Source organism: Camellia sinensis, chromosome 3 (genome assembly GCF_055761805.1).
Source record: "Camellia sinensis isolate YWXY chromosome 3, ASM5576180v1, whole genome shotgun sequence".
Taxonomy (NCBI): Eukaryota; Viridiplantae; Streptophyta; class Magnoliopsida; order Ericales; family Theaceae; genus Camellia; species Camellia sinensis.
In genome coordinates, this window is record NC_138963.1 from 69,920,945 (window position 1) to 69,939,476 (window position 18,532).

An 18,532-nucleotide genomic window follows, 5' to 3' on the forward strand; every position below is an offset into this window, starting at 1 on the left:
GAAGTTGATAAAAAGTTAATTTTTTAACTTTTTGATCTTTATTTAGCAAAAAAGTTGGCTTCTTTGACTAAGGTCAAGTTTGACTACAAAGAAAAAAGTGCACTTATTTCATCTTTTTATCTTTTTTGGGTCACATCAATCGACATCTCCTCTCTACTTTTTCTACACATAATACAAAAAAAGTCAAAAAATACATTTATTTAGTCTTCCCAAACTAGGCCTAAAACAGTTGACTTTTCTGGCTAAGAAAATTAGAAGCTAAAAAACTGACCTTTTTAATCTCTTCTCATAGTGCCCCAGTATATAATGATTAATTTTGAAGTATAAATATATAATGCTTTAGGAATATTGAATAATTTTTCAGAAAGATGATAAAAAATGCTAAGAGTAGGGATCCACTTGCAAAATTGTGTTCATGAATCCGTAAGAGAATGCAGTCCACAAGTTTCAGCCGGTACACCACCGGCTATTAGCAGTCAACTGTCAAGCCGTGTGTTGATAAACGTAACCATCCTTGTCATCAAGAGAAAAATTATGTGGTGATGTTGAGGCATACGGTGTTTCAATTTTATATTTATTGATTAAAATTGTAAACTTTAATATTTTTTATTAAAATTTTGAGAAATAATTTGTCAAGTATTCTTTTGTCTGATATTGTTAATCTTTTTTACTATTTTAGGATGTTCTAAAATATTAGTCCTATTTGAAAAGTCTTTTAGTAAAATGTTAACTTTTAGTAAAAAATATTTAATTTTTCAAAGTTACTATTTAAATAACTAAAAATATATTAAAAATTAAAAAGTGACACGAATTATTGAAATAAGAACTCTAAATTTGAAGGGTAAATAACAGGGCAGTTGAGCATTTAAAAAACAATTACAACTTAATGAAAAAGTTTATTCATTTTACTAATTAAAATACAATACTTCTTTTTTTTATGATTTTGTAATTTTTTTGCTGTCCCATTCTGCAGCTATTTTTTTAAATTTAAATTTAAATGTAATAATTACATATCTCCTAAAGAAGTTAGAATTTTCAAAATTGACTATCAAAATGGGATGGAGGGAGTAATAAATAGTCTAGAGTAATATTTTAATATCATTAAATAATAAGAAAATTACATTTAAGTAGAGCAATGGTAAAAAAAATTACATTTTATAATGGTGCAATTCTCCCATCGACATAGTGTAAATTTATTTTTATGTTTGGTGCAACTCTTCTTATATGTCAAAATTGTACTAAAAAAATTCTCATTTATACACTTAGGCCTATTTTGAGATGATAGCTAAAAAAGTAATTTTTTAATTTTTTTATTTTTTTTAAAAAAAATATTTGAAAAATATGAGAGATAATTTAATTCAAAATAAATAAAAAATTGACATTTAACTTTTTTTTAACTTTTTCCAAAAGAGCCCTTATTTATAATTTCTCCTTAAATAGTGTCAAAAGTTCTTAAAAAAGGAACTATCTTATGTTTCCACAAATGACTATAATTTGTTAGCTTCTTTGTCCGTACTTCTTTTGCAAATTCCTAGGATCATTCAGAGTGCTGAATTGGTGGTCGCCCATTATCGTATAGGATCTGGAGATCCTGTTGTGCCTAAAGGCACAGCAGCCTACTGTTCTCTTGTGAAGTATCATCTCGAATCTCTTTTGATAATGTGAACCGTTCATATTATAATGTAAGTTGAATAGATTATCCATGCAAAAAATTAAGTTGATTGGATGTCTACAGCCCTATAACCAAAGCACATTTGTTTTTATAAAACTTAACGGTTAACATAACTTTCATAAATATTTAAAAACAATTAAGACCTAATCATGAGATTATAAATATCTGATTTATTTAGTTTTTTACATTAATAACATTCTTGACAAGCTCTACAATATGAACAGTTTAGATTATCGAAAAACATTTGAAATGAACTCCCATAAAGAGGCACAATAGGCTATTATGCCTCGAAGGCACAACAACACCCCAAGTCCCGTCGTATAATACTCCATTGCTTGGCCTTTTTTATTTTTTGAAAAATTATAAATGCACCTTAAATTTATTTAAAATATAAATTATTTTTTATGATTTTAAAAATTATATTTCATCTCTCAAAATTTTAAATTTCATAATAAATAGTTCATTTTATTAATAAATTAAAAAGTTAATTAATAATTTTTAATGATATCATAAATTTATTTTAATTAATAATTTAAATAATTTTATTATTGTATAAAAAAACAATTATGAATTTTATTTTTTCAATTAATTCTGTTAATTAAAATTTTTTGACAATAAAATATTTATAATTTTTTAAACTATAGGAGACAATTCTTATTTTAAGCAAACTTTAGAGATATATTTATAATTTATCCTTTTTTATTGAAAGATAAATAAAAATATTATATTTTTTATCCCTATAGTTTGATTTTACTTTACTCTTTATAATTTCAGTTGAAGTAGTTTTTTTTTTTTTTTTTTTTTTTTAAAACTCAGTTTAAATAGTTTAGTCTATATACTTTAAAACTAGTTCAAATTTGATCAATTCATCTAAATTGAAAGTTTAAATTTAATAATTTTAAAACACTTATCAAATTTCTAACCTTTTAATAAGTCAAAATGATATTATTAAAAAAAGGAAATAAGACATCGAAGCAACGCAACTTTGGTATAATCGACGGGAACTCGTCCCTTGAACACATGGACAGAATTCCCAATGGAGCAACGTTTGACTCCGACGTCAACAGTCTTCGTATACATGAAAAATCAGGAGATGTGTTACGAAGGAGTTATTTAGTGAAAAAATTTATGATTTTTAAATATTACTATTTATTATTTCTTTAAAGTATTTTTTTTTTTTTCCTAATAATCATTAATGTGTAATTCTCCCTTTCTTATAAAACTCAACGTAAAATTGGTAAACCTCATTATTTCAATCAATAAATAATAAATTAGAATATGGTATAAATTTGTTCTTAAACATTTTAAAAAATTATCAAATATTTACATATAAATATTATATAAAATATTTGATAATTTATTTAATATCCCAAACGTGCTCTGCAATATTTCTGCGTGAGGGGTGTATTTGGAGAAGGTAGTTTTCTCAGATGAATGACTTACTTACCAGTACCAGTAATATCATCAAAATAAAAAAAATAATAATAATAATGCCAAGGCAAAAGAATAAGATATTAATCCCCACTTGCTCCCAAAACCACGTGTTATACATATAACCTATCCACACACACAGACACACAACACATCCTCTCCTCTCCTCTCCTCACCACAAACCAGCTGTTCTCTCTCTCTATTCCGAAGTTATGGCACGTCACGTGACCTAATAATGTTATAATGGGTGACAGGAATGAAATTTATGAATTTATATTGGATGATTGAAAAATATAAGAAGACTGGTGCCGCAATAATTTTTCCACTCTCTCCCTCTTTCTTCCTTCCAGCTCACTGCAGCTGTCCAGCTTGGCTACTCGTCAATTGCCACGCTCACGTATGCGCTTATTTTATCTATATAAAGTCACTCCACTTCCCATATTAAATAAACTCCACTTTGCTGCTTCAAATATATCTGATCCACACATTTTGTGCCCCAAAAGCAAATTTAACTGCTTCTCATCACTCCACTCCAACTCTCATCCAAACACTTGAAACTATCATACTACAACTACTAGTACATAACCACTGATATTATTGTAGTATATGGATTTCAACAAAGAAACGAATGTGATTTCTTACTATTCTGACCCACTTCCTAGTGAGTCAGTTTTCTCGTCCAAAGCCGTCGGGGAATGTTCATCGGCGTCAGATATCGGCAGCAGTGGTGCTCGGCCAGCTTCTGTATCTGACGGCAGCAGTGGTGCTCGGCCAGCTTCTATCTGTTCTGACGACGAGGTTTTGTTGGCTTCAAGACATCCGAAGAAGAAAGGAGGGAGGAAGAAAGTGAGGGAGACTCGGCACCCAGTGTACCGAGGTGTGAGGTGGAGGAACTCCCACACGTGGGTCTGCGAAGTGCGCGAGCCCAATAAGAAGACGAGGATATGGCTTGGTACATTTCCAACGGCGGAAATGGCTGCGAGAGCTCACGACGTTGCGGCCATTGCTTTGAGAGGTCGGACGGCATGTGTGAATTTCGCTGACTCGGTTTGGAGGCTGCCCATTCCGGCTTCATTGGATCCCAAGGATATTCAGAAAGCAGCAGCGGAGGGTGCAGAAGCGTTTCGGCCAGCGTTGGAGGAGGACAACGATGTCTCGGGTGACGTGGCAAAGCCAGATGAGGAGGAGGAGGCGTCGGCGAATGCAACGACAATGCCGGAGAAAATGTTTTACATGGACGAGGAGGCGGTTTTCGGGATGCCGGGACTGCTTGCAAGCATGGCAGAAGGGTTGATGCTACCTCCTCCACCACACTCTGGGGGTGGAGATGGTGATGACGTGGAAGTTGATGCTGACGTGTCACTCTGGAGCTACTCAATTTAATATCTAACTTTGTTTTGGTTTTTCACCGGTCAGAGTGTGAGATATTTTTTCAAACTAGATATTTCTTAAAACAGTACTATTAATTTTCTGCAAGTAGGGAAATTATAAGTATATGAAAAAAAATATAAAGAAATGGGGAAAAGACAAAAACAGAGAGAGAGAGAGAGAGATTCTTTATAAGGCTACTTTTAATTTTTTTGTTGCAAGTACGGAAATGGCAAGTATATTGGGAAACAAATCGAAAAAGACAAAAAAAAGATGTGTGCTCTGATATAGTAAGTATAATATCATCCACAGAGATCTATGAGCGCAGTGTGTAGTGTGTAAAAGTAGTAAATAAATAAAATAGATATTTGTTATCATAAAGTGGAAGTGGTGGTTAAACAAACTTTTCGTCAGCACGAATGCCCAATTGGTCAATGCTCCAGTTAGGTAGTTGTCTTTGTCAAGTGAAGCTTGTTATATACATGCATATATATATATATATATATATATAAATTTAAAAACTTTCTTTTTTTTTCTTTAATCATTGTAAGCTATAAGGATTTTAATTTCTCATTCAACTCCCAAATGATTATGTGTCTCAATATACTCAAATCGTCAAATAATATAATAAAAATATCCACACATAATTATATGATTAGAATAAAAGAGTTTGCATGCACTTATCACAATAGCTCCACGTAAAAATCTCAAAATACAAAACTAAGACTACATTGGGTCAAGAACTCAAAGACAAATTTAAACTCAAATGGTCTTGTAACCTTTGCAATAGAGCCAGCATTAAAGTCCCACTCGAAATTGATCAAATTCCTTCCAAGTACAACACTAGATGTTTTTGGAATAAGACACCTATAACAGTTAACTACATTCTAGAAAGATACAAATTGCATTTATCTTTTTAACATTGTGAAATGTCCGAGCAAAACTTACCTGTCCACAAGTACGTCCGTCAAGAGCATTTTTGTATTTTGAACAGTAATACTGTGTTTGGTTGGAGAATTTGAGAAAAGATTTGAAAAGAAAAATAAAAAAGATAAGTAAAATGTGAATAAAATATACCTATATTTCACTTAGTTTCATATCCTTTTTCTTTCTCTTTCCAAATCTTCCAACCAAACAAAGCATAGGAGAATCGGTATCGACTATAATTCATATTTATGGGTGGAAGTTTGAAGCATTACAAAAACATTATTCTAATAAATTTCATAACAGTGGTCTCCACACTGCAATGTTACTTACTTAGCCCATGAATTATAATATGAAAGCGTGAGGTTCAATTTTCATTTTCTGATGCTTCAGTGGTCTCCGCATTGCAATGTTACTTAGCCCATGATATGTAATATAGAAGTGTGAGGTTCAATTATCATTTTCTGATGCTTCTGCTGCAACCTCCCGTTCAAGAATCTGGCTAGCTTGTTCAAAAGACAAGTTTTTGCATGAATGTGGAAAGCTTTGCAACATTCTCTTCACGAATATGAGGTGCAACCTTCTCTCAGTAGCCAGAAGCATCCATCATCTTTGTTAGGCTGTCCCTTCGTCTGTAAAAATACAAACTCAATTATACCATCACATGAATAGAGATAGAGAAGACAAGCCTATGAAAGTAACATCTATGCTTCAAAATTGTAGTATTTCAACATATGGTATAATCAAACAATAAATCCCTTCAAAGTTCAAAATATGCCCCAACATTGACCAAATATGAGCTTGAGCCCCTCTAAAGCTCAATACATTCACATTCACGTTTTGGCAGACTGGAGTGAAAGGTGCAGGATGAATAATCATGTATTTGAAGAAAACAAAAGGTCAAGGTTAATCCAATCCAAAATTACATATGTAAAATAAGTTATGATGTATGTATATATACATACCAGTTTTTGCATGTAAATATATATATATGTATTATATTTTTTAAGCAAAATAAAAAATATCTTACATCTTTAGATCAAAATAATTTTCAAGTAAAATGAATAGGGAATATATATATATATATATATATATATTTCACAATTCAAACGCAAAAGATTTATATTTTTAGCTTTTTAATATCAAGAAAAAAAAAAAAAAAAAAAAAAAAAAAAAAAAAAAAGACCCAGAGAAAGTCATATAACAAATATAAATATAAATAAATGAATAAATAAAAAGAGAAGAAAATCAGAGAAAGAAATTTCCAAGTGTTGCATCCAATGTGGAAAAAGCAAGGGACAGGTTCCTCTCTAGTCTGCAATCAGAATACATAGCCAACAAAGTTTCTAAACCTGTTCCATGGGTGGATATAAATTTTTTGTTCCAACCATAACCACCCCAACAAACACACATATCCAACCCATTCTAACCCGCATATTATGCAGGTTAATTTGAGCAAGCCAATTACAACCCAATAAAAAAATTTGACTTGTTTGGGTGGGTTCAACAAAATTATTAATGCGCGGTTCAAGGGTACGGGTTAGCATTGCCACCTCTACTTAAGACTTGCATGGATTTTGCAAATAATGCAAGTTGGTTGGCATCCATTTCTCACAAGTGCCTCCACTATAAGAAAAACCACTTGTGTCGGCGTTTATATACCAACATTTTTTAAAGCGCCACACATAAAGCGTCATGTTTTTTGACAAAAATTGTATAGATGGACCTTCAGCAACATTTAGCAAAGCACCACATGTTAAGTTGATGTCAGTGCCCCATCACATTGACTAGAGCGAACACGTGGAGTTGGTGAGAGATGTACCCATTGGCCTTGTTGACATGTGGTTTAAGGCATTATAAAGTTTAAAAAAAAAAAAAAAAGAAGTCATATACTTAATAACGCCCTCCCCAAATCTCTAACAGAATTCTCTTTCAGCCCAGCACCTAGGGTTTTGCAGAGTGATTGAAAATGGCAAACGATCTCTTATCACCACCAAACAAACTTTCCTTCAAGTCCTCTCTCTCTCTCTCTCTCTCTCTCTCTCTCCATCAATCGTCACAATCACCACCGACTTCTACCACTTCTCTCCTGAGCGAATACTACACAATGCTGCATAATTCGCCAAATTTGACCATTAATTGGTCCAATTGAGGGAAAACCTTGCTTGATGGTTGTGATTTCGAGCTTGTGATGGAGACGTTGAGGGATCTATAGATGAGAGATAATCGATAGTTACATCAAAACCCTAGCCACGATTGCCGGGAGGTTTGATTTCAATTTCTTTTTTTTCTCAGTTACTTGAATTCTAAAATTTCCTATTGATGTAGAGCGGAAAGGAAAGAGAAGAAATTTATCCATAATATGTTCTTTGATATCTAGCTCGCCATAAAAGCTTTGCTTTGTACTGGAAAGCAAGGAAAATATGGAAATGATAGTGTGCCTTGTGGTACGAAAAATGTAGATTTGATTTCTGTAACATGAAGAATGGGTGCCTATTTACAATCGGGTATTCAGCTAAGAATGCCATACATTTGTATTGATGTAGACACCTTATCATTAAAAAAATGAAAATATTGATGGTTGAGAATTCCATCCAAACCTTTACTTATTCCTTGGATGACAAGAAGCTTCTTTATCATTTCTGTTTTTCTACAAAGTGTTTTACAAATTTTCACCACTACCGATTTTGTCTGATATTTTCCATTCCATCTTGTTTTCCAGTGTAAGCAAGGCAGGAAGGAAGCTGAATTGTAATATGACTCTTATAGTAGTTACTTTTCTATGGTGATTTGCTTTAGTTTGCCGTGTTGGAGATTTAAACAAGCCATTCAAAACAACCTTAAGGTGTGTTTTTATTTAATCATAGTGTAGAAGTTTTGCCTTTGCTCAAATTAGCTGAGAGATGTCTTTCCTATATTGGATTAGTTAAGAACTTTGTCAATCAATTAAACACCTTGCTATTTTAAGCATGTTCCATGCCTTGCACCACATTATACCAGTTCCTGCCACAAAAGAGGAGGTAATGCCTTTTGGAGCCATGATATTATTCTAATTGCATTGAAGTACATCATGTTCTATCAAATCAAGATGCCCGTTAAAAATTATCTTAGATAGGGTGGTTTTGACTTCAATGGGGGTGCTTGTGGGGTGCTGGAATGTTATTTCCATTAACTTAAGCTTGTGCTATCTATGTATGTAATTGCTTAATAATATACCGTGAATCACTATATTGCAAATCTACATGAAAAATCAGTATGAGGGTCTGTTTGGACCAAAAATAACCGCCCTATCAGATGATGCCATGTGACACTGGTCATGCAAATAAATGGATGTACATGGTAGGGTAAGTAAATTTCTAGATTTGAAAAGTTTGATAAAACTACCTCTACAGAATTTTTTCAAGAAAAACCACCCAATAGCAGGCTGCCACATGGCAGTAGACTGAGTTACAGTGGGTAACATTATCAAGCCAAGAGGCCATTAGTAATTATCCCTACCTTTTAGAGGCATGAGGCTAGTGATGGTAGAATCATTTCCCAAGTCAAATGAGATCCCTAAAACATAGGGATAGTTTCCCTATAATGTATATCCTAAGAAGCACGGATATTTGTACGAAGGAACCGTGACATCTCCAACATCCATGTGACACGACTCTTTGGACACTCCAAAAAGCGTGTCCTACACTTCTTCAACGTGTCTTCACTCAAAAATCAAATTCATAACATCGGACACTTTAACGACACTTCACGGACACTTTGAAGACACTTCTTAAACCCTCCATACGTCCTATATGATGATTTGGTGGTGTTCTGGCAGTGCCTAGGTTTCATGATTGAAACTTCTTCATCTTTGAATATACATCTCTACAGGTTTGACACATTTTAAGGCAGATGAAACTTCAGAGCTTCATTTTTTCATGACTTGTCACACAAGTAAACAACCAAATCCAAGGGTTTCAGGTATTTCTTTGATGGTTGAGTCTATTTTCCCTCACTGGTGCACTACATTTTTTTCTTTTTAATCAGAAGTGAACAGTTGAAAATGCAATTGAACACCTTGCTATTTTAATGGTCCAACTTAAGAACAAGAAAAAAAGAAAGACGGACAAATTATATCTGCAATATTTGTAATTTATCCTTGATTTCAGTCCAAAGCTAATTGAAAAATAAAAAATATATAAAATGCTTTTGATATGGGTGTGTATTATGAGTGCAGAAAATGCTTGTTTGCTTCTCATCCCTAGTTACTACTCGCATAATGTTGAATTGAGAATTCTCAGTGTCATATTGGACCCTTCATGCTGTTGGCGGATCAATTGAGCTTTAAATATTACATTAAGATGATATATATTGCAATGAGGTTTAACAGTCTGCCCTGCTTGAGCATGGTGTATAGATTTAGTTATTTCCCACTTCACGTCCTCATTTATGCATTAAGTTTCTGGCAGCTAATGCTTTCACATGTTCTCACCACCACTGTTTTATTCACCTATATATATACTGCTGTATTACATCAGATAGCTATTAGGTAGATATAACAAATCCTCTCGTCTTATCACCTTATCAACACTGTTTGAAATTCAAAATTCTGTTGGTTAACAAACTCTTTAGTTATTAGGGTAAATTACACTGTCACCCCCTAAGATTTCTGTTTAATACAGATTTATCCCACGTTTGAAAAATTACATTCCTCTTCCTGAGGTTTGTAATCTCATTACAAATTGCTCTTTAGATTGCTGATGTCATGCTCTAAAATTTTTTAAGGGACCATTTTGCTCTTTTTCCTACAATTTCTTCTTCCTATCATCATGACTACATTCTACAACTTTTCATCATTAAATTCTACCTGAAAATATTCTTATTGAGTGATGATATATAAACATTAATTTTATATAAAATTTTCAAACACGATGATATAACTTAATAGTGATCTTTCACTTTAAAACAAAACACCCATAAACATGATTTATATTTACCAAAATCACTATTACAACATTTTAATGATTTTTTTTGTATAAATTTTTATATATGAATTGAATATTTCATTTTTATTCCCACCACCATCATTTTTCTTTCTTGTCTATTCACCCACATTTATTATAGTATTACCAAAAATCGTCATTCACATTTATAACAATATTACTGAATCTTTGTATTTTTGGATTTTTTTTTTTTTTTTGAGTGTATTTGGTGAATTTAAAAAAATTACAAAATATTATACTTCTTAAGCATATCTAGTTTAAGTGTATATAAAAAATAAAAAAATTGTTTAAAATATTAAAAAAATTCAGTAAAAATAAAAAGACACGAAAAATACAAAAAATAATTTAATTTTTTGTGGGTTAAACTAAAGAAAATGATTATTATTTTTCTTGAAATGACATACCAAAATATCAGCATTATTTTATTATTTTATATGTATAAATAGGGTTGCAAATGAACCGAACTGTTCGTGAACAAGCTCAGCTCAGTTCGTTACTCGAGTTCGCATAAGCTCAGCTCGTTTATCTTTATTTAAATTATATAACAAATATATTATTTATATATTAAATATATATATATAATAGTATAAATACATTATTTATATATTAAATAATATAAATAATATTTTTTATTTAAATAATATTTTAAAAAAATTATTGTGCCGAGTCGAGCCGAGCTCAAGTTTCATTAATATTAATGAGCCGAGTCGAGCTCAACCTCAATAAACAAGCTCGATAAATAAACGAGCCGAACTCAAGCTCAACAAAGCTCGGCTCGATTCGATTTGTTTGCAGCCCTATGTATAAAGGCTAAAGGGCAAATATGTCATTTTAATTTGACAAGGGGCTAAGTGTAATTTTTCAAACGTGAAGGGAGATCTGTATTAAACAGAAACCTCAGAGGGGTGTCAATGTAATTTACCCTAGTTATTATGTGTATAGTCTCCACCTGATACTTTTGCTTTGGAAAACATACATTCTTGAATGCAGATTACTTTTTTCTTTCATATCAACTAATGTAAATTATTCAGTACATGATGTTTGTGGACCCAATTGTAATGTTTGGAGTAATTTCAAACATTTGAATTGCCATTGCATTTAATTTTTTAGTAATCTTCAATTATTTATTGGGGCCTTATTCGGAATTGTAACAGTTATGTTTTAGCTTGATTTCTTTTATTTTCTTTTGGGCAGAGTTTTGCTTTCCTTTAATATCTCATAAGTATTTGCTCTAAGCAGTTTTTCCCTTTACTATCAACATGTGTAGGTTAAAGAATGGTTATCCAAATGATAACCAATATACCACCTTAATGGCTTGACAGTGGTTACCATTATCCATGTTTGCCCTATTTTTTCATCATAAAAATCATAATTTACTATCTTTTTTTAAATATCCTTAACTCTGTTGGTCTTTGTTTTAAACTGTTGCTTTGGCCTTCACGGACTAACTCATGTTGGGAGTGGAGTCTTTGTTTAAAGAATGCTTTGAGTTTGTGAGCAAAATTTATTATTAGGAAGTCCTTTCAGGAAAGTTTGGCACCTTCTTTGCATCATTGTACTTGCTGCCAAATAGGGTGTCTTTTATGCGATTAGTGGTGGGTGTCCATGGCATCATGACCAAACCATTTAACATCATGTTTCTTGATGTATAATAATGTACTTTCTCAGGAAATAAATTAACATTTTTCGTGTGTTTGGAATTCTATGTTTGCTATGGCTGGGGTCCTTACAGAGGAGAGAGAACAAGGATCAAAAAGTGCAATAGTTTTCTCTGGCGGCCTATTGCCACAAGTTTTATTTGTTACTTTGAATGTTTACTAATTGTTTTTTAATTACTGTTTATAATGTGTTATTAGCCAAATTTGAACTTTTCTATTATATTTATGGCTTTTATTTTTTATTTATTTATTTATTTTTATTTTTTTAAATAAGGTTAGATTGTATGGTTTTGGCTGTGAATTTACTTTTGATGGTTGGTAAATTGCTGAAATTTTTATGTTGTTAGAATGCTACAATTTGGTTATGAGTAGAATTTAAATAAACAATTTGTTGAATGAATTTAAAATGCAAATTTGTTTTAGGAAATTTGTATGAATTTTAAGATTATTTGAAAACTAATGTAGTGATGTGTGTGGGATGCTGCCCCGGGGTAAACCCTTGGGCCCAACAGTTCACCCTCTCGTCTTGTTTACAAATGTGCAATGTGAACGAATTGAGGATCCAAGTTCAACAATAACATAGAAAACCCACTATTCTAACAAAACGCCAAACAAAAACCGTATCACTAGACCTGAAGTTGCCACCTAATCGTTTTGGAAAAACTAGAAACCCTGACTTCGAACAATATAGGCCCTGGCTTAGCTAGAAAACTAGTATGGAAGTTTAGGTATGAGAAGAAAATCATGAATTGAGCACCTCCAGCTCACCCGATCTATAGCGATCCCGGTTTCCCTTTTCTTTAATTGTTGTATCCGGACTTAGGTTCCGTGGAGTTGGTTGTTGTGTATAGCTTATTCACATCCTTTCTTACTTTGTATCTGAGTTATAGGATGTGTTGGGCAGGTTTGTTACAGGTTGGTTAAGGTTTAGAAACCAAAACTAGTTGCCTAGATTTTGACCTGTCCGCTCGAGCGGGAAGTTTGACGCTCGAGCGGGGATCCTTTTGTTGCTTGTCCGCTCGGGCGGGGGTTTTGGCGCTCGAGCGGGAAAAACACCCATCCAGTATCTCCTCTGTAGTGTTGTACGCTCGAGCGGCGGTTGTGACGCTCGAGCGGGAGTGTGTGAGTGCCGCTCGAGCAGGGAGTTGGACGCTCGAGCGGGAGACCTGTTTGCAAAAGTGCTGGGACTGTGCATCCACCGCTCGAGCAGGAGTTTGACTGCTCGAGCGGGAGTCTGTGAGTGACGCTCGAGCGGGAGTTTGGCCGCTCGAGCGGGGCAACTGGGTTAAAGCTCTGTGTTTTGACTTTTTAAATCACTTTTTTTCACTTCCCTTCTCTCTCTTACTTTTCCAAAAACACCATTGTTGAGCTCCTCACTCTAGAGCTCTACCTTATCTCTAGGTATTGATCTAGTATGAGTGATTTCCTCACCTTTGGCCTTTACAAAAAAAGTTGTTGATCGTCGAGGGCTATCTTTTGATCCGAAAAGTTCGTGGTTTGGAGCATTTTCGTTTCTATCATCTTCTTGGTTGGGTGTCATTCTTTGAGGTAGGGATAACCTACTCCTCACTATGGGTTTTGTCTTTAAATTTTAGCATTTTGAGATGTTGGGGTTGGGTTGGTAATGTTGTGAAAGTTTGAGGCTTTTGTGTAAATTTACAAAAGTTGGGGTTTTAGCTATATAAAACCTAGATGCATGTTTGGCATGAAAAAGTGAAATTAATGTTAAAACATTAATGAAAATGAAGCCTAAGGATTGTAATGTTAATTATGAAAAATGCCCTAATTACATTGGTTAATTAATTCGCATAATTAATTATGAGGAATGAGAAATTGATTTGGAAATGTATGGAATTAAAGGGTGTAGTTGGATTATTTATCACTCACCTGGTTGAAATGTTGATTATATATCCATTGTTGCATTTATTTTCTGTATAGAAATAACTACTTTGGGCTATCGGTGGAGGATAGTCTTGATTGTTGTAGACAATGCATGATGATTAAGCAAACTGAAAATAATCACTGAAATGTGTCATTGAGTATGACGGTTGAAAGAATACATTAAATTTATGTGTTGTGTGATGATGTGTATAATTATTGCTTATATGCATTGTGTCGTGTTGGAGGAGATAGGGGATGTACTCCACGGTTTAGGGGATGATAGGGGATGGACCTCTAAACCGGATGTTGTTGGGAGAAGATAAGGGATGGACTCCATAGATAGAGCTCATATGCTTATCTATTAATGTGTTGACATAGCTCATATGCTTGTCTTTGGAAGTGTGATAGTGCTCTTATGCATATCTATGGTAGTGATGATATAGTTTGTATGCTTATCTGTTGATGTGTTGATATAGCTAGTACGCTTATCTAATATGAATTGGGAAGAAGTTTAATATGAGTTACTGTCTCATATAAGTTGTTTGGTCAGGTTCTGAGCCATGGTTATAAATTGAGAATTGAAAAGAATTGGAAAATGGATTGTAACATGCACTTGTATGTCATGAAACCGTAAAGTGTGATAAGGGAAAGTATCAGTATTGGCCATCTATCAACTGCTAATCTTTTAGTCATTGTTCATATTTGGTTTAGTGTATTTCTACTGGGCTGTGGCTCACCCTATATGGGAATATCATTTTCAGGTACAGGTAGCATGCCACCTCCAAGGACGTAGCTTGGGAGGCTAGAGGCGGGCAGACTTTTGTTGTTTAGTTTCTTTGATGTATTATATGTATATTCAAGCCAAGAGCTTAATATGTAAATGAGTTAGCACTCTTTTGTTGTAACAAAGTATTAACTTGGAAAACTGTGAGCCTTTAGGGCATTTGCTTTTGTCGTTAACATGTAATACTTTTTGGCAATAGAACTCTGATGAATAGAAGAATGTGGAGCTTTTATATATCAATGCATGTCTATATTGATGGGTTTAATGATATTATTTTGAGGGCGTTACACGATCCAAAGATCAGCATCTACTAATTCTTGATATGAGACTCATTGCCAAAATATGTTCATAGTCAGATTTAAAACTAACTTCAATATGCGAGGCAAACAACAAGTCGTTCCAACTTCAATTGAGTTGAAAGAGTTTGTTTTGAAAATGAGAAAAAGATAACACTCTCAACATAAAGTACGAAAGCAATCTCAATTTAGTCAAAACAACTTTCAAACAAGAGGCAAAGATGTAGATATATCATGTAAGCACGTGGTCTCATGATAGTATGCTATCTACAAAGAAATTAAAGGAAAAACATGCAAGATTCAAAGGGAAGAGATCACACCAAAGCATTCCTTAGCACCAAGCCAAAAGAAAAAGGATTAGAAATAGAAAAAGATGCATGATACTAGATGCGTAAATCGAGTAATGCAAGAAAACTCATAATATGAAAGTCTATAGGCCCGGTCAACGTTTTCAAAGGCATTCCTAGGGCACGCATCAAGACGCGCATTAGTGTGATGCGTTCCAAAAACGCATCGAGGCATGCTTTTTTGAGCGCAACACCAACAAGGCGTAAGCATCTCTCGATGAAGCATAAGCATCAATCAATGCGCATACTACACTTTTCTCGCATAATCATCAAACGCATACACTTTTTGTAATGAGATTAAAATAATAGTAATAATAATTTTAATCTTACCTCTCTCGTACGCAACTCTAAGTAATATAGAAATAGGAAACCCAGCCAAACCAAATCAAATCATATCATATAAGTTGAACAAAGGCAAAGATGATTGAGCTTCTCTCTTCAAACGACTTTGAAAGAGACGACCAATCTTCTTCGCTTTACCTTCGATTGAAACTGAAACGACTAAGGTTCTCCGACGCCGACTTCAACTAAGAAACATTTGACATTCAGGTTTGGCCTCTGGTTTCTCTCGTTCTCTCTCTGGTTCTCTTTTTCTTTTTCTTTTTTTTTTTGTTTTTTTTTTTACTGACGAAAGTCAGTTATTAGTTGTTAGATTAGAAGCCATGGGAGTAAACCTCCCCACCCCAGCAAAGCATCAAGTGCTTGTCTCCTAATTCAACTCCCCCTAAAGTCTCTCTCTAGTTCTCTATTTCTGGTTTTTTGCTCTCATTCTCTGTTTCAATCGATTTTCTCTCTCTATATTGATTGGTCTCTCTATGAGTGTCTTTGACTGCCTCTTCATTTTCTGCTGGTGATGAGCATCTCCAAAAGAAATTATTAAATGACTTTTATTGGTTTTTTTTAAGATGATGTAGAAGCATTAATTAAATGAAGAGGGCGTATTATTAAATGACTTCTCTATTCATTTTGATGGATCAATCTAGAAGCATTACTTAAATGGCTTTTATTATTTTTTTACATGAACTTCTCTATCTGTTTTCGTGGAGCTGTCCAGAAGTACTTATTAATAAGTATTTATTGATTTTTTATTTGAAGTTGTCTCTATTTTGGTGGGTCTCTCTAACGCCCTCTCTTTGTTGACCATGTAACCTTCAATCATCTAGATAACAAAATAGAGCAAGACACATTTGTCCTACGAGGACATTTCAACGGTAGAGATGATTTCAAAGGACAAGATCCTACAGCCTTACAAGGAAGTGGGGGTTTTGAATTCTAAATAGGCATTTGTTCTATATGGCGTATTGTTTGGACAATTAAGATGATGTAGTTTTAACAAAATAGAGGGCTGAGATGATCTAGGGCACATCTATTATGTTTTCAAATGCCTCTTTCAAAATTTGAATCTGCTTTCCCTTCTCTAAACCTTTCAATTTGTTGTATGTATTTTCATCTATCTTCTTCTTCTTCTTCTTCCTCTTCTTCTTCTTCTTCTTTCTATTTATTTAATTTTTTGTGAAGGAATGGTGCTAGTGCTATGAAGGTTTGATCGCAAACCCTAATTTATCTCTCTATGGGCTTTCAACAAACACCTAGAGTGCCTCAATAGGAAAATGTCACAAATCAAACAAAACCCACAAATAAAAAATTAGAGATGAGTGAAGGGATCAAATCTAAAAAAATTAAATAACCAAAATCCCAGGAAAAAACAAAAACAAAAAACTTAGAGGAGGATGGAAAGGAGGGTGGAGAGATAATGGGGTGGGTAGAGACAGAGAAGTGGATCTCATAATGTCTAGGAACTTACTTCGCTGCTTCCCTCCCCGACGACAATGGTTGTTGCTTCCCTCACCATTGTCGACCACCAATGATTCCTCCCATGGAAGAGACTAAAAGCCATAGAAGTTCAAGTAACCAAGCTTTCTCTCTCTAAAAGTTTATTCGAACATATCCACTATCACGACAGCACCGCTGAGAGGGGGACAATGCTAATTTCTGCCATCAGGCTTTTGTGCCCTCCTCTAGCTCTAATCTACACGGCTCTGAGGTGGATGGCTAAATCCTCACCTTTTTTTTCCCTTTTGTTATTGTTCCATAATTTTTGCATGTTTACCATGTTGGGTTTGTTTTTTGGGGAAGAGGGTGTGAGAATGAAAAAAAAAAATAAATAAATAAATAAATAAAAGAAGGAATTGAAGCCCCTACTCTGCAACCTCTCAGCAGATTTCAAATCCTTTGCATGATTTCTACCAGTTGACTTTGTACATCAAATCAGATCACCAAATTAATTTTTAATTTTTTAGAAAAACTTTCTCAAACAAGTTTCTCAAAACCAAACCAAACCAAACATGGCCTAGGATTTATTTGGGTTTTGATATGATAATATATCGGTGTAAATGTGATATGATCTGATGTACATATATATAATCTGAAAAGGATTTGAAGTTCCAAAGCCCCTCCTCCACAACAAAGCATAGTACTTTATAAAGAAACCCAGGAAATATTTTCTTTTTTTTTTCTTTTTTTTTTTTAAAATCACCGCACGAACTATTCTTTGGTTACCATAGTTTAATCTAAATAATTTTTATTAGATGTAGTTTCTACAAAATTATTCTATAGACTATTTACTAAAATATTCTTTGGCTATTTACTTTAAAATAAAACATCCACAAAGATGACATTTGTTTACCAAAATGGCATCGTCACATTATTTCTATGATAAAAATAAAATAAATATTAAAAAAAAAAAACGATAGTGGGTTTCTTTAATTTCTATGATTTTATTGATTCTATTATGCTATTTTGATTTACTTTGGTTCTTAGCACCCAATGGTTTTTTGTTGGTTTCATATACTTTGTGTGAATTACTGAACCTCAGACAAATCTAATTGTTTGGAATTTATATCAAGATTAGATTTTAGATACAATGTGGAAAAAATTATAAATTGATCACATCAAATCAAAGTAAAAAATTTAAATACTTGAAAAAAGTGAGGGACAAACCCCCTAACCTATTGGGCAAGAGTCTTTGTATATCTCATTAGAAGATTATAAGTATGATTCTCTTCACTTACTAATTGGTTGTTTATTATTATATTTATTTGGGGTTTTCCTTATTGCGTCATTGTTGGGTTTGTACTATGTAATATATTTGTAACAATGTGTTCACAACCCACCTGTAAGAAATTCAAT

General features: G+C 33.3%; 1 protein-coding gene and 1 long non-coding RNA gene across 2 annotated transcripts in view; one reads left to right on the forward strand and one right to left on the reverse strand.

Annotated features, from left to right (window-relative positions):
- The first annotated feature begins 3,709 nt into the window (after positions 1-3,709).
- On the forward strand, positions 3,710-4,852 carry LOC114319247 (dehydration-responsive element-binding protein 1B). The gene has a single exon (XM_082919985.1). It carries the CDS (start codon positions 3,710-3,712, stop codon positions 4,484-4,486), a length of 777 nt encoding a protein of 258 aa, XP_082776111.1. The 3' UTR covers positions 4,487-4,852.
- A 374-nt stretch (positions 4,853-5,226) lies between these two features.
- Positions 5,227-18,532, reverse strand: part of LOC114319248 (uncharacterized) — a 40,949-nt gene continuing 27,643 nt past the window's right edge. The window contains exon 4 of the long non-coding RNA XR_003649349.2: positions 5,227-6,027. This is a non-coding gene — a long non-coding RNA (uncharacterized LOC114319248). The remainder of the gene's footprint in view (positions 6,028-18,532) is intronic.

Coding starts and splice junctions, on each gene's coding strand:
- LOC114319247 (XM_082919985.1), top strand. CDS start 3,710: ATGGATTTCAACAAAGAAACGAATGTGATTTCTTACTATTCTGACCCA.